This window comes from Strongylocentrotus purpuratus, unplaced genomic scaffold, assembly GCF_000002235.5.
Source record: "Strongylocentrotus purpuratus isolate Spur 01 unplaced genomic scaffold, Spur_5.0 spur5_scaffold_3, whole genome shotgun sequence".
Classification (NCBI taxonomy): Eukaryota; Metazoa; Echinodermata; class Echinoidea; order Camarodonta; family Strongylocentrotidae; genus Strongylocentrotus; species Strongylocentrotus purpuratus.
The window spans coordinates 37,563,150-37,586,446 of NW_022145609.1; the positions used below are offsets into that span (position 1 = coordinate 37,563,150).

At 36.1% G+C, this 23,297-nt stretch overlaps 1 protein-coding gene across 1 annotated transcript in view; it reads left to right on the forward strand.

Annotated features, from left to right (window-relative positions):
• LOC578915 (mucin-19) overlaps window positions 1-22,964 on the forward strand; it is an 84,843-nt gene extending 61,879 nt beyond the window's left edge. The window contains exons 18-36 of the mRNA XM_030995924.1: window positions 3,902-4,092; window positions 6,367-6,489; window positions 7,158-7,237; window positions 7,836-7,876; window positions 8,544-8,640; window positions 9,443-9,548; window positions 10,212-10,331; window positions 10,979-11,082; window positions 11,544-11,682; window positions 12,526-12,615; window positions 12,922-13,212; window positions 13,520-13,651; window positions 14,454-14,610; window positions 15,256-15,500; window positions 15,739-15,840; window positions 16,331-16,555; window positions 17,759-17,818; window positions 18,447-18,501; window positions 19,016-22,964. Coding sequence (XP_030851784.1) covers window positions 3,902-4,092; window positions 6,367-6,489; window positions 7,158-7,237; window positions 7,836-7,876; window positions 8,544-8,640; window positions 9,443-9,548; window positions 10,212-10,331; window positions 10,979-11,082; window positions 11,544-11,682; window positions 12,526-12,615; window positions 12,922-13,212; window positions 13,520-13,651; window positions 14,454-14,610; window positions 15,256-15,500; window positions 15,739-15,840; window positions 16,331-16,555; window positions 17,759-17,818; window positions 18,447-18,501; window positions 19,016-19,317 — 2,660 coding nt within the window. The 3' untranslated portion in view covers window positions 19,318-22,964. The remainder of the gene's footprint in view (window positions 1-3,901; window positions 4,093-6,366; window positions 6,490-7,157; window positions 7,238-7,835; window positions 7,877-8,543; window positions 8,641-9,442; window positions 9,549-10,211; window positions 10,332-10,978; window positions 11,083-11,543; window positions 11,683-12,525; window positions 12,616-12,921; window positions 13,213-13,519; window positions 13,652-14,453; window positions 14,611-15,255; window positions 15,501-15,738; window positions 15,841-16,330; window positions 16,556-17,758; window positions 17,819-18,446; window positions 18,502-19,015) is intronic.
• Window positions 22,965-23,297: the final 333 nt, after the last annotated feature.

The window sequence follows — 23,297 nt, forward strand, 5'->3', positions numbered from 1 at the left end:
TCTCACTCTCTCTCTATCTCTCTCTCTCTCTTGCTCTCTCTCTCTCTTGCTCTTTCTCTCTTACTCTCTTTCTCTCCCCTCTCTATAATTTTTTTCCTTCTCTGTCTCTCTCTCTCTCTTTCCCCTCTCTCTCCCCTCTCTCTCCCCTCTCTCTCTCTCCCTCTCTCTCTCTTGCTCTCTCTCTCTCTCTCTTGCTCTCTCTCTCTTGCTCTCTCTCTGTCTCCCATCTATCTAACTTTTTTTCTCTCTCTCTCTCTCTCTTCCCCCCTCTCTTTCCCCTCTCTCTCTTGCTCTCTCTCTGTCTCCCATCTATCTAACTTTATTTTTCTTCTCTCTCTCTTTCTCTCCCTCTCTCTCTCTCTCTCTCTCTCTCTTTCAACCTTGCTTTACCTTTTGAAATGTTTAAAAGTTTCTTAAAGCTTGCTTTGCTTGTGTCCAACAAACAAGGTTATGTTAAATTACCACCAGCAAGACTGTATGTGATGACCAATGTTTTTTAAGCTTGAACCAGGCATTTAAGATATCAAAGAAACAGCAACATACTTTTATTATTTCTGAGGAAAATCCAGATTTTGCAAGTACAGGATATTTAATAGTAAAAAAAATAAGGAACCCAAAGTACTGTATACTCAATTTAATTTGACTATAGTATCAACATTTATTCAGAAAATATAATATTTTGTAAAGAATCTTACAATATTCATTTCCCCAATTTCGCTTACTCAACATTTTGTTAAGAAGCTGTTAGGTGTGGTTAAGGAGATGTACCTCATTAAAGTGTTTAAAAATAGAAAGCATGATTCACATTTATGTAAACATTTTGTTAAGGGCAAACCCCATGACACGGTAGGAGGTTGATATTGTATTAGAAGGGCATTTAAGGCGGACAGTGTACTTTTGAGAAGCGGAAAAGGTCTGAATTAATAGCCTTATAAGGTACAACTCCCCCGCCAAGAGCGTTTAATACTCCCCAAGTTGCCATTTCTGCCACTTTTCTCATGCACAAGCCTGTAGATTTCGATCAAGCGAAGGTCATTTTACTGCTTTTATTTATTGAAATTCTTTTGAACAATACTTATTGTACTGTGCTGACGTTAGTCATTGAAATTTGATGCTGTATAACATTTTTGCATGATGTATGTGTAAACACTGCATTTTCTTTAATTGGTTTCCTTTCTTGGCACAATGGAGGATAAAAGGTCTGCTCATGCTTGATTTAATTTTTGTGTAAACCTGGTATTGAAATTGCATTGGTATATATTGAAAGGTGGCCTATTAATAAGAATAGTTAGATTTACATAAATAACATATTACTTGGATAGCTGACTCAAAACTCAAGGCCTGGGTGTATGTACATGTCAAATTCAGTCAAAAATATGCCATGAGAAAGTTCCAGTGTAATGTTGTATCTTGACAAACATTTGTGGTATTTGTTCTACTATTTGCAATTCTTGCCCTATTTTCTATCTCCCCTTGTGTCCCATTATATTTGAATAGAGGATCAGAGTGATGATAAGAATTTCATTTTTTCTTTTTCCTTTTCTTCTCCTGATCTCACACAAAATTGTGTTTGCACTGGTCTTAGTTTAAGATATTTATTGAAGCCTCTTCTTTGGAAAGCAAACGTACGCATGCATGTCCAGTTTGTGGTATGATGAGTTTCATAACAAATCAGATAAAGCAAATATACATTGATCAGTTCTTGAATAGCTCTGGAATGCACGTTCATCTGAGTATGACAGGGTGTGGGTTGTCGATACGTCATTTAATTTATACAATGATATGTCGTTATACATCATTCAAGAAGATTTAAAAGTGTGATTGTGTATTCTAGAACACTTTTTGCTTCCGAGTGTCATTCAAAGTTCATGATCCAGTTGCCTGAATGAAGTGTTGGAATGGCGGATGTGACGCTCAGTAGTAATGTTTGGAATGGGATTTCATGGCCTTGCGATCAGCCATTTTCAAAATTTGCAAATTTAATTCATTTAATTCAAGATATTTTTTTACAAACCCAAATGCATGAACATGTATGTGACGCTCAGTAGTAATGTAGTGTTTGAAATGGGATTTCATGGCCTTGCGATCAGCCATTTTCAAAATTTGCAAATTTAATTCATTTAATTCAAGATATTTTTTTACAAACCCAAATGCATGAACATGTATGTGACGCTCAGTAGTAATGTAGTGTTTGAAATGGGATTTCATGGCCTTGCGATCAGCCATTTTCAAAATTTGCAAATTTAATTCATTTAATTCAAGATATATTTTTACAAACCCAAATGCATGAACATGTATGTGACGCTCAGTAGTAATTTAGTGTTTGAAATGGGATTTCATGGCCTTGCGATCGGCCATTTTCAAAATTTAATTCAAGATATTTAAGAAAAAAACTTACTTTAAAAGCTAACTTATATAAAACTTACACCCAAGTGCATGAACATGTATAATCGCTACAACATACAAAGTTCAGCTTGCTACTAGGTATTGCTTAATCAAAGGTGTCTTTTTAAAAATAAAATTATCTCTTTCTGATATGGCCTATCTTGATGTATTTATTTAGTAATAGAATACACTGTGTTACAAACTGTGTTCACTGAACCTAAATACTAAGCATTAAAATATAAATGAAAACAGCAGTGGTGGTATTGAAGAGGCAATGAATACATTTTATACATATAAATGTAGGGCCTGCAGAAGGTGTCGGCCAGGCCTTTAATTACTATCAAGCTAAGTGAAAAACCTAATTTATTGATGATACCTGGTGATTGATCAGGTTAAATTGATGAGATTATAAGAGGGTGTGATGGTAATTGCATCATGTTTGTCTGTGGTATATCTGACACTTTACGGATATATAATTATACTAAAAGACAAATTAAAGACAGTAGTCATAGCAACCATATTTTTCACCTTAAAACACCTTGACAATACGTGTAATTTTATTACTTGCTGATATGTCTCTATGCTGGTTGTGCTATAGCTTGGTGGAGGAGGAAAACCTGTAGGTTATGGATATGAACCCATTAAATACTGGATTGTCTCATTATAGGTTTTGCCACCTGGGCATCGTTTCACAAAACCATTGTAAGTACAAGTTCGCCGACAACCCATTGAAACTTATATATTAATATTTACATGCATTTCAATGTGATGTCGGCGAACTTGTACTGATGATGATTTTGTGAAATGAGGCCCAGGTTCTCATAGGCAATGGTTTAATTAGCGCTTTCCATATGCAGGCAGGTCATGCTAGCTAGTGCAGTCAGTGTTATCAATGAATGATTGATTGAATTTATAGATGGAAATATGGATGAATGAATAAATGAATTTATAGATGGATAGATGATTGATTGATGCATGAATTATGGATAGATGCAAGACTGACTGAATGAATAGATGAATAGATGGATGAATAAATTGAAAAACAAATTAATTACAATCAATCACTTAATTAATGGATTAATCTATGAGTTAAAGTGATACCTGCCACAAGGAAACATAAAGAAGCTGCATGTGCACAATGTACAGCTCAACAGAATAGTTTGGATAATACTTTAAACTTATGATTATACGTCGTGGAAATATTAAGTTTCGTTATTATGTCTACATGTATTATGTAAAAAAAAACATTTTGACATGAAGAAATTATTGTTTGTATATGTTGTATTGTACCTTACATTTATATGTTCTTTGTTATTCAGTAATGCTATATTTGGAAAAATGCAGAAATAAAATCAAAAAAATAAAATACAATTCATATATACTTATTTTTACAGGTCTCTTAACTTTCCACTTTTGTCAAGTATTTGTCAGTGGTTAACAGGTCCCTTCATGCTTTTCAACCAAATAATATTTGCATCATCACACACTAAACCCTTCTCTTAATTATCACCTTCAGGTCCAGTCTATCTTGCATTTGAGAGTATGGAACCGGTCAGACTGGACTTTTTCCTGAGGACCGTCCAAGATGTCCACAAGCCGGTCACCATGCATGTTCCGGACTTCAACATCACCACGCCCCTCATGCCCCTGCTCCTCAAGTTTGCAGCGGACATCGCAGCGGGTCTCTCACACCTTGCTTCAAAGAGGGTAAGAATAGCTCATGAATGAACTTGGAAAATGTTTTGATATAGATAGGAAATGGTGAAATAGTGCATGTATAACTATCCCGAACTGCCTGACCAAGTTTTTCTTTTAAAGAAGTTTGCATGAATATGATTGTTTAGGTTGTTAAAAGAGAAATTGTCTCTCTTTGTGTCAATATTTCATGCATGACCAAACTTTTCAGTCAATATCAAAAAAGATTGATGAGCTAGGTGACAAAATCTGATACCACCAATTGGCCAAGGAACCTAAAATTACCTGTGCAAAAATGTCCTTTAGCATTAGATAGGAAATTCTGAAAAATTGACCAAAAAAAAAAATTTTAATGTATGAACTCATTTTGCATGTCTGAAGTAAAGACTCTTCTTTAGGAAAATACTAACATATTCAGACAAGGCTGTATCTTTGGAAGTTGGGGGGGGGGGGGTATTGGGTAGGGGTTGTTATTTTGTTTATGCAGAGCAAAGTATTTAATGTTCCCTCATCTCTTCCCATTTAATAGAGAAAAGTACATGTATTTCATGCAAAACAGATAATCTTACAATGATATCTAGTTAAATGTAATTGGGTGAAAAATCTTACTAATACAAGCCTCAAGCAATTTTTCCTTCCAGAAAAAATAAGTAGTTTGCTAATATCATGTTGGGCTCTTGCGTAGGTGTATTCATGTACATCTCTTTTTACAGTAGAGAGGTATGTAGATGCATAGACAACAATTATCATTGTGGTGTAAATTGCAAATAAAGACGACAAAGAAAAATAGTTGACTACCCTTTAATGCGGTTTTTCCTATTCCTGGACCTTTGATAGAATGGAGACTTGTCTGGGAGACATTGAACTGAGATATATAGTTCATCGACATATTGCGATAGAACATTTATTTTTGTGGTCTAACATCCGATCACAAAGTAATATTGTTGTGGTTTAACCTGTAAAGCCCTCTTGGGGGTATGTTTATGCATGGGAGTGGGGAGCATTCTTTTGATTTCCTGCGCAATGTCTGGAGCTGTCTCCTGCATTGATCAGTGTTTGTTCCTTTGAAGTGGAAAAATGAAGGAAAATTTCTATCACAATCTGAAAGAAATTTAGGTGAAAACGGAAATGTGAATGATTAGAACATTGTGTGGGTGAATGCTTTTTGAAGGCTATTTCTTTCTTATTACATGAAATATGTGGTTCCTTTTTATTACTCCATTACACTTGGTTCAATTTACTGTGCATTATGTTAATAAATCACAATTACTGCACCGTTTCACACAATACCGGTACATATTACACATACATCAAATTTGGGCTTGTCGTGCCGCCTCATAAAATATTCCATTAGCGTGTGCGATACCCTTGTATCCTACTCAAGGCCATTTTCATGTAATATTGTTAACAGGAATCATACCAATGTTATAATTAAATGCAAACATTGAAAATATAATGGTTTTAATACATGAAACAGCAGACATAAATCACTTAAAGTCAAAGTTTACATGAATTTGTTCTTATGTTATGTTTCAATTATGCTATATTCAATTACTGACAAAAGACTTGTATTCAATGGCGCCGTAGTAATTGTTGCTACACATACATGTATATCCTTCTCCATCAAAATGTCAAGGATGGATTGATTGTTGTTTCACCACATCTGTATAGAAAATATGATATTTTATCATGATATTTACAGATGGAAGACAATTTCACTGTAATTTAGATTGAGAATAGTAAATACAAAGTATTTATTTTCTCCACCCCTCTGTTTTCTGACTAAATAGATGTTAAACTTTGTTAATGTTAATATTTTGTTATGAAAATTCATGCAAAGATAGAAATGATATAAGATATATAGCCTCAATGTAACCTTCCCCATGAATAATCAGTTTGTTTGAAAAGTGTTTCAGTTGAATTTTTGTCTTTTCAGTGCTTTCAAGAGTCACTTGTAGAGGATTAAATTCTGAATTTGAAATAAATAACTTATAGTACATGTCATGAGAGGAAGTTGGAAAAGGTGAATAGGTAGAATTATAGAAAAAATGGTTTTACATAGACAATGACAGCACAGGTCAAAAACCCAACTGTGATGGATGAGATATTCCTTTTGAAGTGGGGGGAAATAGATTAGATACAATGTAGACTTTCATGTACGGAAAAAAGAAGAAGGGCCAGGCAATATATTTCAAACGCGATATTAAAATACACGTGATAAAAATATGGTTCATTCTCATGCAGGATAGATATTAATGATGTGGCCTTGGATGTTTGTTGTTACAGATCGTGCAGCACAATCTAGGGGTGAGGAATATTGCACTGACTGCCGATCTCGTTGCCAAGGTAACCGATTTCGCCATCAAAGATGAGACTCAGAACACGGGACGAGCTGTGAACGGAGATTCGGTAAGTAGAGAGGAAATTTATTGTAATGTAGACAGGAATAAGAGAGAGAGAGAGAGAGAGAGGGGGGGGGGGAAGAGGGGGGAATAAGAGAGAGAGAGAGAGAGAGGTGGAGGTAGATAGAGGAGAGAGATGGAGGGGGCGAGGGATGGAGGAAGATGGAGGGAGGGTGGAAAGGAGGGAGAGGGAGTGAGAGAAAGAGGAAGAGAAAGAGAGAGAGAGAGAGGGGAGGGAGAAAGACAAGGGAGAGAGAGGAAAGAATTACAGAATTGTACAAACAAGAATGAGAGCAGAGAAATGTGGGGAATAATTATGGACTTGACTGGGGTAATATGAATTATTTGTGTTGATTGCTGGGAGGGGAGAAGGAGAGAAGGGGAAGGAGAGAGGGGGTGGGGGAGGGAGCAGGAGAAATAGATGAGAGATATATATATATAACGAGGGAGAAAAAATAACTGAAGAGGATGAAAAATGTAAGAAATTGAATAGTATAATGATTGAAATTTAATGGAAATCTATTTTATTATAGAGGACTAGGAGTTTTCAGAGTTATTATATAATCTTATAGAAAACGAAAATCATGACCCCTTATGCAGCCATTAATTGTCATACTCTTTTTCTCCAATGCTATTTTATATTTTCACAAACATGTATTTTTGTTAATATTACAGCAATCATCATTCCCATCTAGTGCAAGATGGATGGCCTACGAGACACTGGTATTCAGCACATGTACAGAAAAGAGTAATGTGTAAGTATTATGATGAAATATTGAGCTCACCATTTTATCAAGCCCAAATTCAAATTCAAATGAACATTTCTTTTCTTCCATTCAATTTGACGACGTATTTGACATCTGTTCAAACAATACACTTTATACTTAGGAACATAAATATAATTAAAGAACTGGTATTACAAGGAATAAGGCATGAATCTTGATAAGCAAAGCTTGTAATGGGTAAGCCTGAATACACAAGTACATGTTGAAGCAAACAAAGTAGAATTCATAACTTATCAGTTGTAGCATGAGCTGTCACTGTTGATTGGTTGATATAGGTAATAATTCAAATGTTATGAATCAAAACCTCTATTGAAAAGCCTGAGATTGTTTTTTCTAAATAAAAATTGTAAACAAAAAATTAAGATACAAATTGAAAAGCATTTTTCCTAAATAAGTAGATAGAATTTCCTTTTTGAAGACATATGCTGGTTGTCTCTTGTGGAGCATGTATGTATTCAAACTTGCACAATGGTATTGATTTTAAAATTGTTGCTAATCATCTGCTAGATCGAGATATGATTTTAGGTCTGATCAAGAGAATAATCCAATGTTTTTCTACTCTCTTTAGATGGTCTCTTGGTGTTATAATCTGGGAAATCATGTCATTTGGTGAGTATACATGTTCTTTTTCTCTTTCCTCAGACTGCTTATTGGTTTATTATAATATTCAACATTCATTCTCTCCAAGCGCTATAGTTTTCCTTAGAACTATAAGCAAAGAAAGATAACAAACAGTCCTTTTCAGGACTACACACCCCCACAAAAGATTACCGAGTCAGAGTCCTTTCCTGGACTCCTCAACCCTCTCTCTCTCTCTCACATGGTGCATCCGCAAGCCTACTGTATAACATTCAAAATGTTTTGAATAACTCATTTCTTGGTTTTAAAGTCACAAAAGACTGTTTTCTAATCACAGTAAATTTTCCTCATGTTTATTTCTATTTAAACATGATTCTTTTTCAAAAGGATGTCATTTGGCACGATGTCCTCCCCCACTTTGATACTTTTGTTTTAAAAAAAGTGATATTTGTTCAAGCTAAATGAAGCATGCTTGTAAATTTGGAACTTTTCTAAAGTTGACTGTCCAGACTTTTTTATTTCATGGGATTTTTTGTAATTAATTAAATATTGGATGAACTGTTAAAAACTAATTCTACAAATTATCGCCCGATATACATATAACAATTTTGTCTCCCATTTTATTTGAAATTAATATTTCATGGCTCAACCAGTGTTCAGTAGTCGATTTCAAATGTGAATTGTTTTGCATTATCAGGTTCTGAGCCCTTCAATGGTTACCCTGTCGATGAGCTGAGCAGAAAACTGACAGAAGGCTACACGTTGAACCAACCAGATGGATGCTTAGACGACATGTAAGCTTACATTATATGTCTTTTGATTTTGGAATTTTAATTTTTTTATTATTATTCCAGTCTTAACAAAATTTAAAAACTGGTATTGTGTAATGGAGGATTATGTTAAAGTAAGGCTTATCATACGTGATTGCTGTCATCCTTTCATAATGTTCGGCAACTATAAGCTTTTCTTTGGATGATTATTTTTATAGCCTATTACATTTACATTTATATTATATCAAGTTTGAATTTTCTATTGATTTTAAAAATTAAATTTAGCTTTAATTATCACAATTCTTACGCCATATTGCCATATATATATTGAGATATATTTCTTTTCTACAAATCATAAATGCATTGAGGCACCAGACATGACTTCTAGTTTGTTGTTTGTTGCAATTATCCTCATTGCAGTTTTGTTTTGTATACTATTTCTTATATAGTTATTACTGTATCATAAAGTAGTTTAATTATCATTTCCCTTGAGCTTTTGCTATAAGAGGTCAACCTGAAAGTGTTGCGAGCCCCAAATTCGCAAACAAATTTGATGGCGAATTTCACTTAAATACATGATGTGAAAGAGGATGACGTTTAAGACACACTTCTGCAAAGATTTAACGCTGAAAATATGTTTAAAGACAAATATTAATAAAGAAAAAATAATTTGGGTTTTCTGTTGTATGCAGAAAACTTAAATGTTGTATTCTTTCATCAATATTCGACTTCAAACATATGTTTTGAAAATCCTTGCAGACATTAAAAAAAAAATTCAAATCTGTGACATTATTTTAATTTTCCATTTTCTACAAATCTTATGAAGATATGAAATCATCCAGAACTGTCTGAGACTAGAACCCGACGAGAGACCGAATCTGAGGAGTCTGGTTGCTAGACTAGTAAGGAGATACCAGAGCATCAAGTTACAGGTAATGTGAAAAGGATATTCCCCTTAGTCTTTTGTAGAGTATGATTGCGCGACTTTTGGTCATGCACAAAATGTCAATTGAGGGATTAAGAGTCATTGTACATGTATTTTGTATTGTATTTATTAAACTTCATTGATTTATGGATAGTCAACCTGTTCGAAACATCGAACCACTGCCGCCACTCATCCTCTCCAAGCGCTATAGTTCTCCTTAGAACTATAAGCTAAGAAAGATAACCAACAGTCTTTTTCAAGACTATACCAAACAGTCATTTTCAGGACTACAAACCCTCAAGAAAAATTACAGAGAGTCCTTCTCAAGACTCCTCAATTCTCCCTCTCTCTCACATGGTGCACCCGCAAGCCTACTGTACATTTACATGTACTTTTCTGCTTTGGAATGAGTGTCTAGTTCATGTACATTGTATATTTTCTTCTGTTGCAGAAGTAGTTCTTCAGTAGGTTTTAATGTGTGAAACATTTGTTTGTGCTTCTTGAGATGATATCTATGATATTTCAGTTATTGAAAAGAACATGATTTCTTGCTGCATTTTTGTAACAGAGAAAATTTAATTCACAGACTTTGGCAAGATTATTTAAGGTACAAGTATATACTACCGGTATGTGTCATCTGATTTAAATCCTTCTCTTTCTTCTCTTTCAGGACAAAGAGACGAGAGCTGAGGTGTTCCAATCCCTCGCCCAGTTGAGTGATAACCATGACAACATGAGCCCACCTCAGATCAGGAGTATGGAGATGCTTGTCAATGGGAATATAGATAAGGTAAGGGCTCATATGGTACCTGTTTCACAAAGCATTTTTCCAACGACAAATCTACTGATAACCAATCAGAAGCAAGGATTTTAGTAGCTTATAACAAAAACTGTCATTTGTCACTGATGACAAGTTTTGTGAAATGCCCCCCATAAGTTCATCTGGGACCCGTTTCACAAAACATTTTTCCAATGACAAATGCCAAAGATCAGTGACAAATCTCCTGATAACCAATCAGAAGCAAGGATTTCAGTAGCTTATACAACAACTGTCATTTGTCACTGATGACAAGTTTTGTGAAACGCCGCCCAGGACTTTAGAAATACCTCGTTGGATGAAATAAGGAAAGGACTCAGAGCATGTCTTTAGAATAGATACATTTTGCAGGTAACCATATATTTGTATCATGTAGTTTAGGCTTCTACCAACCTTAATATTTCGTAGGCAAATTTTCATCCACTCCAGACCTGTGGACTTTCTCAAGGTGATTCTTCACACAGTCAAACCAATATTTTTGACATAATTTTGCGTAAGTCAAACTATATTTTTGCAGTCCTAATAGATACGACTGATGCAGAATTAACTGTACATGCACCTCTGAAAACATCTTTCCTATTTCCATCTGTCTCTCATTCTGTCTCTCTTTCTACCAACAGGAGTTAGCCCAGGCTAGGCTAATGGCTGTCCAGTATGCTGCCACGGCGTTCCCTGGCAGTCACGTTGCTTCCAAGTACACGTTACTCTCAGCTTGTGGAGACGAGTGAGTTCTAAACTTTTATCAGTCTTCATACACTTTATGTAGATATCTGAGTTCTATGTGTTTTGAATGCTGATCCCTCGAATGATAATAAAAAATCATAATCAATTAATATCACCATCCATATGAGACTTATGTGTATATTTAATCAAGGGCTACATTTGTAAGTTATAACAAATCGTGGATTATGAGAGTAATGTACTTGGCTACTCAAAGAGCAAATATCATGTTCAGACTCTTGCAATCATATTGAATCTTTTATTAGACTCAACAGAGAAGCCATACATTTTCGATTATAGTTTGATTCTATCCATCACCTCAAAGACTTGTCTGAAATAGCAACAAGAAATGCCATCAAATGTTTGCTTGACAGGAGAAGCACAATGTTTGAAGCACAATCCTTCACTATTGAAATATACAACTGTCCATTAATTTTAAACCATTTGTTGTTGTTCCTACAACAGGATTGAAGTTGTGAGGACAGAAGCCAACAACATTATCAAGATGCAGGCTAAGATTGCAGAGATGGATATGGACTCGGACACACCCTCAGGGAAGATGCTCCCAGCCTTCCCTCTCATGATTAACCAAATCAGAACAAAGGTAGGATATCGTCAGTACTCTATGTTAGGGTGGGTCGGGTCGATGGGATGGGGAGTGGTGGGCGTGGTAGGGTAGGGTAGCTGAGATGGACATGGAATCAGACACGCCCTCGGGGAAGATGCTCTCAGCCTTCCCTCTGATGATTTACCAGATCAGAACAAAGGTAGGATATCGTCAGTACTCTATGTTAGGGTGGGTGGGGTCGATGGGATTGGGCGTGGTGAGCGTGGTAGGGTAGGGTAGCTGTGATTGATTTAGAATCAGACACACCCTTGGGGAAGATGCTCCCAGCCTTCCCTCTGATAATTAACCAAATCAGAACAAAGGTAGGATATCGTCAGTACTCTATGCTAGGGTGGGTGGGGTCGGATGGGATGGGGGGGGGGGGGGGGACTATCTTCAGTATTCTCTGTGTGTCATGTAAATGTGATCCACATTATCATATCTTTACTGACTCTCTCTCTCTCTCTCTCTCTCTCTCTCTCTCTCTCGCTCTCTCTCTCTCAAGTTATAGGGTCCTATTGTAATGTTAAACAGATCCTATGAGGATGAAATAGGCTGCTTATTATTTAATACTTGTATATCTAATGAATTTGGGAAAGTTCAAAGTATTCATTTATTTTAGTGTAGAGTTCTAAACATAAATTGACATCAAATATGCCCATACACTTCATATTTGGTCTAGTAGTCCAAACCTCTTGTAGGGCTATTAACTGAATACAGTGACCATATACTATCAATCTGAGATATGGTCGGTAACTAAAGAAACAAAATAGAGTGTACTTGCCCAGTTTACCATGCTTATTTTCTGTTGATTTTCAAACTTATATCCACTTTGAACAGGCCTTTGATAACTTGCCACACTCTAGTCAGAAGTCACAGGGACCTCTTGGAGTCTTCACGATACCATTCAAAGCCCTCGTCTATGAAAAGGTAAGCCCATCAATTCACAAGGCATTTCCAGAGCTGCCAACCATTACGTTTATCCCGGAATTGTTCTGTTTTTTTCTCCAAATTACGATTTTTTTCTCATAAAATATGTTTTTTAATTTTTTGAAATTTATATGTAGAGCCTTCAATTTCAAGGGAAAATGGAGATGTTTTCCTGCATGACATTGCAGTTTGTCAAGCTTATGCTGTAGGCCATCTCTTAAAGGTTCACATTCCCTCAGAAGTATAGGGGGTAATAGTTGTGCTATGCCTGTTATCACCACTTCTTGTACCATCCCTCTCTCCCAGATCGGCGTCTACTTGCGGATGTGCTTGGCCTACTCTGCAGAGGTATCGCCCAACGTCTTCAAGACAAGCGAGATGAAGAAACAAGGTCCGGCCCTCAGTCGCTACGTCAACGACCTCGTGGAGATGTACGCAGGAGATTCGGGCGCCCCCGTTTCCACCTACACCGGTCTCCTGAGGCAGTACGTGTCGGCCATCGGAGGTGGGAGGGGCTTGTTCTCTCTCCTGGAGGTCGTTGCTATGGCGCCGGATAAACTGGCGCCACAGTTTGTGAAGAAGACAGATAGTCTGAAGGTACATACACACATTTTGATGTTTCTATTTTTACCCCCTTTCATTACAATGTCTTTGTCTGTCGATGTACCTGTTTATCAATATCTCTGACAATTTCATACCCCACTACACTGACAAGACAGACACCAAGGAATACAGAATACAGGCAGAATAGACTGAATAGACTGAACTGAACTATGACATTACGTTAAACGACTAAGAATTTCTTGAATTTCATATTCACCCTATTTCAATCACTGATTCATTCAGAGTTGACAATTCATTTATAATTCATGTCATAATATTCAATAATACACTTTACCCTCAGATGTTGCTGTATTCTGATGAGGAAGCAGTGCGCCTCTACGCAGCTCAGCTTTTGGGCGTGGTCCTCTGTTACGCCCCACCTACACTGGTGGTCGATACCATCATGTCCTTCACCTCAAGACTGGACTCAGATGTAAGTACCCCCCCCCCCCCTCCTCACTCTCCCAAACCCTCCCTTCTTTTAGTCTTACCACACTTATGCCACTGAATGATCCAGATAGTGATACAGATCAAGTCTTGTGGAGACTCAATCATCCCTCAATCATTCTTGCTGTTTGATTGGTATTGGCATTGGTATTCAAATTCAGTTCTGGTCGAAATTCAACCCTAATACTTCTGTAAAATGTTCCTGTGGATAGTAAATTTAAATCTGTGAATGAAAAACTACTAGACAAGAAAAGCAGTCTTTTTAGGCAGGTGATCTTTAATTACAGGTTCCTTTAAAACGTGTTTACTTGGAAACAAAATAAATGTGAATAAATCAGCAATTGTTTTAGGACTAAAATAACTATGCATAAGGGCTTTTGATCAAAATTCATTGCTTCAGCCCAAACTTGGTACAAGAGGATTTTGACAACACTTTTTGAAAAGGCTGCTGCTCATTCTTCAGAGTTATAAATATGGTATCATTAGACAGAATATTAGTGACTCTTTAAAATGAAATATAAGTGAAGGTCACACATGTTTTAACTTTTTAATGGGAGTTAACCAAGTTTGGGTATACTTGTTTAAATATACACGGTATAGGAGGTCTTCCTGTACAGGTAGTTGTTGCTAAGGAAATATATGGAAATTTTCATCCCCTTTTGACATTTTAAGATTTATCTGTAACAAAAAAAAATGATTGTTTCAAGTTAGCCATCAAAGTAGAGAGAACCAAATCAAGTAATTCTTTATGTCATACGTACATCAAACTTTTCCTTTTGTTCATGCAGTCAATCGAGAGCTGCCAAGCTATGCTCTGGGTTCTGGGCTTCACCATCGGAAGACAGATGCAGAAGGAGATACAAGCCAACAAGGACACATTCTCTAGACTGACCGACACCCACAACCTGGGAGAAAATATCTACAGGAGAGCCACCGAAGCAATAGGTATGTGAGGAGGGCTTGACATTAAGAGGGTTTCGAGAAAACGTAAGGTGACGTAGCAGGGCCCATTTGTTAAAATGACTCCCCCCCCCCCTCCAACATGGAATAAAAATAGGTTGTACAGTTGGAAGAGAATTTAAATAGTATGTAAGCTATGTTGTGCACTATACTGAAGCTTTCTGTTAGTATAGCCAGCTTAGCACAGTATGGTGCATGAAACTGGATTTTCTTTTTTTATGTACCTGAATTTACTTTGCTTATGTTGCTTAATATAATCTAATTTGAATATTAGTCATGGGTCGAGTTCTCATGATGTTCTGTAATTTCTATATATACACGTTTTTTAAACTTTTTTATGTTACATATGTGTTTCTTGATAAATGAATTAAAAAAGAAAAGAGACAGCATTTTATGGTCCCCGATAACAACCTGAATCCAAGCCTTTAATAATTTATTTATCATTGGTAAATAATGACTCCACTGACTTTGAGCATTTTGTAAATTTTACATCATTCCCCTTAGCCTAAAAAGTAACCAAATAATGATAATATCAAGCATAAACCACAACAAAACCTGCCATTGCGATAAAAAGTGATCGGCATTGAAAAAATTCAGCTGACTGATTTTTTTTCTTCTGTCAATTCACAGTTGCCAAACTGGAGAGCAGCAATCCCACCATAGTCAAGGCGGCCTGTACAGCAATAGCGGAGATCGGGCGCAACGGCCCCATCCCTCTGCCCAAGGGAGGTAAGACCAATGGACGATCAACCACCAAAGGCAGCTCGGAAGGCTCGGTCAGGAGCAAGAACGGTGCTACCGGACCCACCAAGCTGAGTCTCGTGCAGAGACTGACAGATATATTCACCAGAGACTCTGTGCTTTACGTGCTTGAGGTAAGGAAATGTGATGGCTTGTCATTTCATCAGTTTTATTTGATTTGATTTATTTATTTCTGTTTGATTTTCTTTTTCTTTTGCAGTTTTACAAATATATAACAAACAAAACATTGCAAATTTTACACATGACAAAAGAATGTATGTAGAATAATGTAAGGCTGGCTGTAACAAATCAAAAACATACTTTTGCTGTAAACAAACCTCCAGTTTCACAAACTTTATGACTTTCATGCAGGTGAAGAAGGAAGCAGCCGAAGCCCTTGCCCATCTGATGGTAGGAGAGGCCGAGTTCCCTTACAGCAAGCTTGTCTTAGAAGCACTACCCAAGGGTCTTAAGGTAATTGCACTGCCTTGAGAACTATTAACCTCATTGTACCATATTCTTAAAAGTCGTCCAACTTTGGGACATATTTGAACCCACCCCAAATGCCTGGAGTTAAAGTGTATCAAATTTGAACTTCTTCATCCTTTAAAAATCATGATTCCAGTAACTATATAGAAAAGAAGAAAAAAGGCCTTTGAAATTTGCATTTTCATTCCGTGATCTAATCATTTTTGTTATTTTATAATATTTTGTTGATGTAATTACTCGTTTTCATTCAAAGCTTGGGAGTGAGTCTGCACAAATCAGTTTCTGGTTTAAATACAGAGAGTGAATGCTGCTCAAATTTAGAACTTTGTTGCCTGTTTGGGTAGAAACTAACTGAAAGAAATATATTTGTCACTTCTGAATGGCACAAATATCATTTATCAATCCAAATGATAGAAATATCATTTGTCATGTCTAAAATAAAGCAAAGACAATTATTATCTCCATATTTGCGCAGATCTCAGCACCCAGCAGAGAAGAACTCTTCCCCTTCCAGTTCCATCTTGCCGATGTCCTATCCACTGCCCTCCAGGGGCCGTCAGCCCCCGCTGCTCTGGACCCCTGGCTGGACGAGAGCACCACACCCCTCGGTAGGGCCACGCCCACCAACGGGTCCCTCAAGGCACTCCTAGACACCCTCCTCACGGATCGGCGGGAGACAAACAACTCAGATGAAAAAGAGGTGAGGAACTGTTCTTGAGGCAGGAAGATGAAAGGATATATTCCATCTGGGGGGTGTTTCATAAAGCTGTGCTTTAAGTTGCGCATGACTTTACGAATGACTTGAATATGAAGAGCTAAACGTGATTCTCAAATCCTTTTAATTGCATAAGCTAAAGTTGAAATATGCAGATGTAGATTAACCTTATCATTATTAACAAAACATTTTAATGCAAAGTGTATTTTTGACTACAATTTTAATTGAGATTATGGGAAATACAGACACACCTTGTTAAAATGTCAGAAAAAACTTTGGGCATCCCATTTGGCTCTTCATATTCAAGTCCTTTGTAAAGTCATTCATAACTTTATGCACAGCTTTATGAAACACCCCCCCCCCCCCCCCCCCAGCCATGGGAGTCAGAAGGGCTAAACCTCACATACTTAAACACAGATTTGATATCCTTTGGCATATCCTTTGGCATACCTTTTTTTTTTTTTTTTTTTTTTTGTGTGTTGCTTAAGCCAAATTAAGCTCGTTTTATCATATGCCGCGATGTGAGAGTTCGCGTATTGCGTGCATTGAAGGGCTGCATGATTGAGCAGTGAATTTGTGTTCGCTTTTTTGCACAGATTTACTGCATATTGCCAGTTACGCTGCCGCTGCATGTGCGAACGCCTGTTAAGGGTACAGATTTCTTATTTTCGAAGACATACCGTGCTAAAAATTCTTAATTCTCATTTTCAAATGTTGGCAGGTATGCTTTGGGTTCCAAACTGACAATTTGTAATTTGTTCAGTATTTTGGCTGTATTTTTTTGTGGTTGCATCGATTGAGGCTGCAAAAGCATTTTAATGATTATATTTAGACAGTAATCAACACACAGTCAGGTTGTGTAACATTGTGTTTAAGAAATACAAAGACATTTATTTTTGGAGAGAAGTGTAGAGAGAGAGAGGGAGAGAGAGAAAAGGCGAGTGAGTGAAGAGAAAGAGAGTTGAGAGGGTGAAAGAGAGAGATAGAGAGAGAAGAAAAGAGATAGGAGGACAATCAGAGAAGGGAGAGAGAGAAGGAAAGAAGGAAAGAGATGAGGAGGACGATCAGAGAAGAAAGACAGATAGACTGATGAAGAGAAGAAACAGAGGAATGTAGAGAAGTTGATCTAATAGTGAGATATATAAACATATATGACTATATTTCTCTTTTTCTCCCTATTTCCTCCAGGCAATAGCTGTTATGTTAACAGTCCTATTTGAGACATTCAGGCACAATCAAAGTATTCAGGTAAGAATTTTGTTTCCCTTCATATTATTTTGATTCTAAATTTTAGCTAATATTTACAACAGTATTCTGTTTTTGTTTGAAATGGTTTTTTCTGCAGTTGTGAAATATACCTGATTTGGATTTATCTGGATTTTGTATAGAAAGTACTGTAGCTATTGGAATGGTTTAGTGTATTTTATCAAAGCAATTTATATGCTTTAGTTTAACATTTAAAATTGCTCCAGATAATATGAAATTGTACATTCTTCACAACATGTAGGTTAATAAGGATCTGTATTATAATATAAGTGGTGTGTTTGAAAACTGTGATCATAATGCATGAAATTTAAATGGATGTTCTAAAAAGCTACAAATTGATATCACTACCATTGAATGTTCATTACATATTTATAAAAGGTATGCATCATGTTTTCCCCAAAATTTCATATACAACAATACCTAACAGCTCATAAGCTTATCTTAGATTTAACTGAACTAGCAAGAAAGACTGCTTGTGAATTTTTGTCCTGGTAAAGAAAATATATTTTGCTCTTATTTAATCACATGCACATGGAGCTATGAAATATTTGCAGCTTAAACCAGACTTTTCTTCACAATGTTTATTTTTCAATCTTTCTCTTGATTTCAGGATAATGAAGCTGAAATGATGAGCATCATAAAAGACTCTGTTATGGAGTGGGATGGTAAGAGAGTTTTTCCTTTTATTTCCTTTCCATTTGTAGGAATATAGCAATTTTGTCATCTTATTCCAACCCTTGAGTGATAAGAAAGATATGTCAGAGAATACACGTTTGGCAGTGAAAATCGAGGGATGCACAATTCTTTTCACTTTTGGTATTTATTAATTCCTTTAAAAGAATTGAACATGTAAGTGTAGAAAAATACCTGGTGTATTATTTGAAACCTTTCAACTTTTTCTTAGGTGAGGGGCAGACACAGATGGTTTACGGATCAATTGATAAGGATGGTTGTGGGCTGTTCAGGGACTAAAGGGTCAAGGGTTGTACAAGGCATGCTCGCGTGACAAATGCTTTGCCGTTGATTTTCCATAATAAAATTAATTCTTATCTTCAAATTCTTGACCACCCTCAACCTTATAAAATTTGAGGGAAAAGAAATCCCAGATCAGTTGTCGCCAGAGCAAAATGTCGGATCACTTCATCATGAAACCCAACTATATCTTGTTTACCCCCACAGGCAGTGGTGTCGTCTCCGAGCTTCCTCGCGATCTTCAGAAGCGTATCCTTAAGGTCCTGAAGCTGACGAGGGCGTCTAACGATACGTCGTCCCCTTTCGCAACCGGGATGGACTCCAGCGATGCTTCCTCATCGCCTGTATCCGGGATGGACTCTGATGAACCGCTGTATGCGGCCGTGCACAGGCGGGTTACGCCCGACGTCCACAGCAGCTCCGCAGACGGTTCTGAAGACACGGTGAACGATGACACCCCGATGCTCAATGATGCCACCAATGAAGACGATGAGCTGACCTCAGTTTAAAGAGACAAGGATGTGTGTATCGAAATCTTGCATTGTGAAACATGACATTGATGAGGTGAGAGATACAGATGGGTCCGTTGTAGTCTTGCAATGTGAAATATGACAGTGGGTCCTGCAATGGTTGTCTACATAGATCTGACAGAACTAAATGGAGAGTTGATCATGTGGAGGACGTATGGTGCTATAGGGAGTCATTTGATTACCATGGCTTATGAAATCAGTGATGCCAATTTGTAGGCTTTAGACATTTTCAGGCCCCCATCACCCTTTCATTAAAGGCTTTTTCAAACTCCACATTGTTACACATAGGATCAAATGGGGATCCCATATGCCTAGATTGATGCCCCTTTGATGAAACCAACTTGTCTCCATGATAAATACTTGTTAAACCCTTACTGTATGGGCTTGACCAAAGGCTGAGTTACGTTGTCGAAAGAGGTGGCACTTGGGATCTGGTAATGCATTTGAATTTGATTCAACCTAGCACCAATATGAGAATGGACTGGGGTTTGTAAGGTCCCATCATGTTTCTCATCATGGAGTTGCTATGCATGGACAAGGCTAAGAATCATATATGGATGTCGATCTAAGCCTTGCATCAGCTCATCTCTGATCAGTGCCATCTTCCTATTTCTAAGTAAAGAGAAGTTCATCAACCAACATCTTAAGGCCATGGAGTGCTTGTGGAGCGCTTGTAAGATTACGTCTTTTATCAAAAGGTCTGTTTTCATCAGACCAAAGTTGCAAAATAACCCACTATTTTCAGACTCGGGATATTTTCCCCAAGCTTGAAATTGCATCCCCACCAGACCGATACGCTCATTACAAACTAGATGAAGATGGGCGCAAATTAGCCCGCTATTTGGGAAATAGCGAGCTATTTTGTATAAAACAAGACCAAATTTCTCAGGATATTTTCTCGACCAAATAACTGGCTGATGGCAACTGCGGGTTGATGAAGCCGCAAATTAGCTGGCTAATTTGAGATCGGGCTAGTTAAAATAGGGGGTAGTGTTTAACCCAAACATGAGGAAATAAAGGTATTGTCATTAGCACGATATCCGACTAACATTATATTCATAGAAGAATTTTAAAAGTTTTCTAACTCAATTGTTGTCTAGTAAATTGACTTCATGCAAAGTAAAGAGAACTGCATAAATATCTGTTATTGAGGGGTGCATACGATCATTGCCAATTTGAAGCATTTTGGGTATGGCAATGATGAATTTTTATTGTGAAAATGAAGGATTTCACTGTGATGCTTTTTACTGTATATCTGATGCTGCATTTGTATGACAGGTGGCCACGTTGCCTTGTCTATTATGAGAGTTTCTCACACACGTTTTATTGATTTTCATGGAAGATGGTATTGTGATAAAACTGCGATACACTGTACTTGCTCACTTTGTCAAACAGGGAAAAGGAGTTGTTAGATTAAATAGATTTTAGGATTGAAGGTCAAAAATTTGCTAGTGTTTACAAATTATTGGACAATGAGGGGTGGCAAGATACACAACAATTTACAGCATGATATATTGTTAAATCCTGGGCATGATGAGACTTATATTTATATAAAATGAAGACAAGACTGTGATAAACATGCACCTATTTGCAGGGGGATGCTATATAGATTTAAATGTGATGTACAAACTTGTAAAGAAATGAACAGTACTCTATTATTCTTACTTTGTAAGATTGTACTTGTAAATACTCCAAAGAAACAGATTATCTGTAAATACTACAAGAAGTGTCATATAATTTTCTTGTTTTTTATATTAACTCATTTATATTATCTTGCATTTATTTTACTTTGAGCTACTCGTCATGTGTCACTGTCAACAAGAATTTTAGGATGCAAAGTCCAATCATAAAAAAAATGATGATAAATGTAGTTACATCAACTGCAGCAATCTGCTTTATTAAAATTGAAAATAGTGCGATGGTATAGTGAAGTTAATAAACAGACAGGATATAGATAATCTGTATGCCTTGAATCCACAATCACATTTGTTAAAACCAAGACCAAAACATGGAAATGGATCTTAACAACCTGTTTATATATGATCCATAAATAATACAGATGGGGCAGTTATCGTAATATACACTGTATGTGTATGTTCCATACCATTTGGATGAAATTGCATTGTCATGAAGTCGATTAATTATACAAAATACTTTTAAGAATTTTTATTTACACAAGTTATGCAAAAATAAGAAGCTGCATGCATTAATCTTTTTAGAATGTGCATCCTTAGTACATACCTGTATCTCTTGTTCTGAAATAACTACTGTACAGCGTATTTTTGTATATTTGCAATATTATGCCAAAAATGTGTACCTTTTTAGTAAAGAAACAAAAAGTAGACCAAAATCAAGTTCTTCCATATCTCATTCTTTTAAGGCTGAATATAATGTCTTTCACGTTTAATTCACTGTACTTTTACCCCTTCTCTTCTTCTCTTTTCATTTATGTATGTCTATATTTAGATAATATATTCACATCCAATATTTTAAAGATTTACTTCTTTGACTTGAGCATCAAAGTTCACAAATTACTTTGAACACATATGAATATATTGTCTGTTTGAAGCCACAACTCTGTGTTGAAGTTTATGATGTAACACCCTTATTGCTCCAAATAAATTATACACCTGGATGATGTAATATGAGTGAGGAAGTTGTCTTAAAATGTAACATGAGTTTTTGTTGCATTGCCTGACCTATATGTACATACAAGAATATACAATACACTTGTCATAGCATTAAGGGAATCATACAGTTCATTTATAGAATATTCACCAAATACATTTCATTATAATGTAGCCTAAAAATATTCATTTGCAGTAACTAAACGAGGCTGAATTTGCAAGGGAATGGATTAATCTATGCATTTATGGAAAAATACTGCTTATCCAAAGGCTGTCTTTTGAATTTATCTTGAAAAATATACTGTATATCTGTGTCTTTCATAACTGTCTTTCAATCGTCTCATTGAGATTTTAAAAGTGATGAATTGTTCAAGTTTGTTGAATTTTAATTTTGTTAGTATTCATTTGGAAGAATTTTATATATGGTCTAGAGTGCATCATGCCTTTAAGTTGCGTGTCACACAGATGATTACATTTGATAAACAGTATTTCTTCTAAAATCGAATATTCTGTAAATTCTTGGTTGTTTATTTTATTTTGTTCATTTTATTGTTCCTTGTATCCATGTTCAAATATTTCAATATTTATCTTTTACTTGTCATATCATGCATGTGTTCCTTGTCTTAAATGATGTTTTAAACTTAAATTAAAGAGTGTGTTAATTAAAAGAATCACTCTATATCATATTACACAGATTATATGAATGTTACATCTACAAGCATTATTTTCACAAAGCATCTTTGTTCCATTCTTTTAATCAGCATTTACTGGAAATATTTTATCAGAAGCAAAGATTTTTATCAATTGTCTGTGTGAATCAAACAGAAATCAATGAAAAGTGTTTTGTTGTATATTGTGTTTTGCTAAATAAGTATGTGGAATCGAGAATCAAAAAAGAGAAGTTGTCATTTATGTGTGTAAACTATGTTGTCTTAACATGTATGTATCTTTTTATCCAGATTAATGTTCTTTCATGTAATAAATGCAATTTACCTTACACATTCTTGTCTATCTTTATATACTGTATGTATGTGTGTGTAGTCTATGTGTGTGTTATGATTCTTCAAACGTTTTTACACTTTCTAAAGCAGTCTCAAGTTTTGGTACTGATGGAAAAATAGTATCTCATAGATTCCAAACCATTCTTACCCCAAAGTCTGGCAGTAGTACAATCAAATGTTATCTGAAAAACGATTTTGGTAGAAAATGTTTATTAGCTGAGAAATGCGCAAAGAAAGAGAATATTTTTTTAATAATAACTAAGCTACACGTAGTCGTCAAGGGGGCCGTTTCTCGAAACCGTCCTAAGTCCAACTTCTTAGACATCCCATT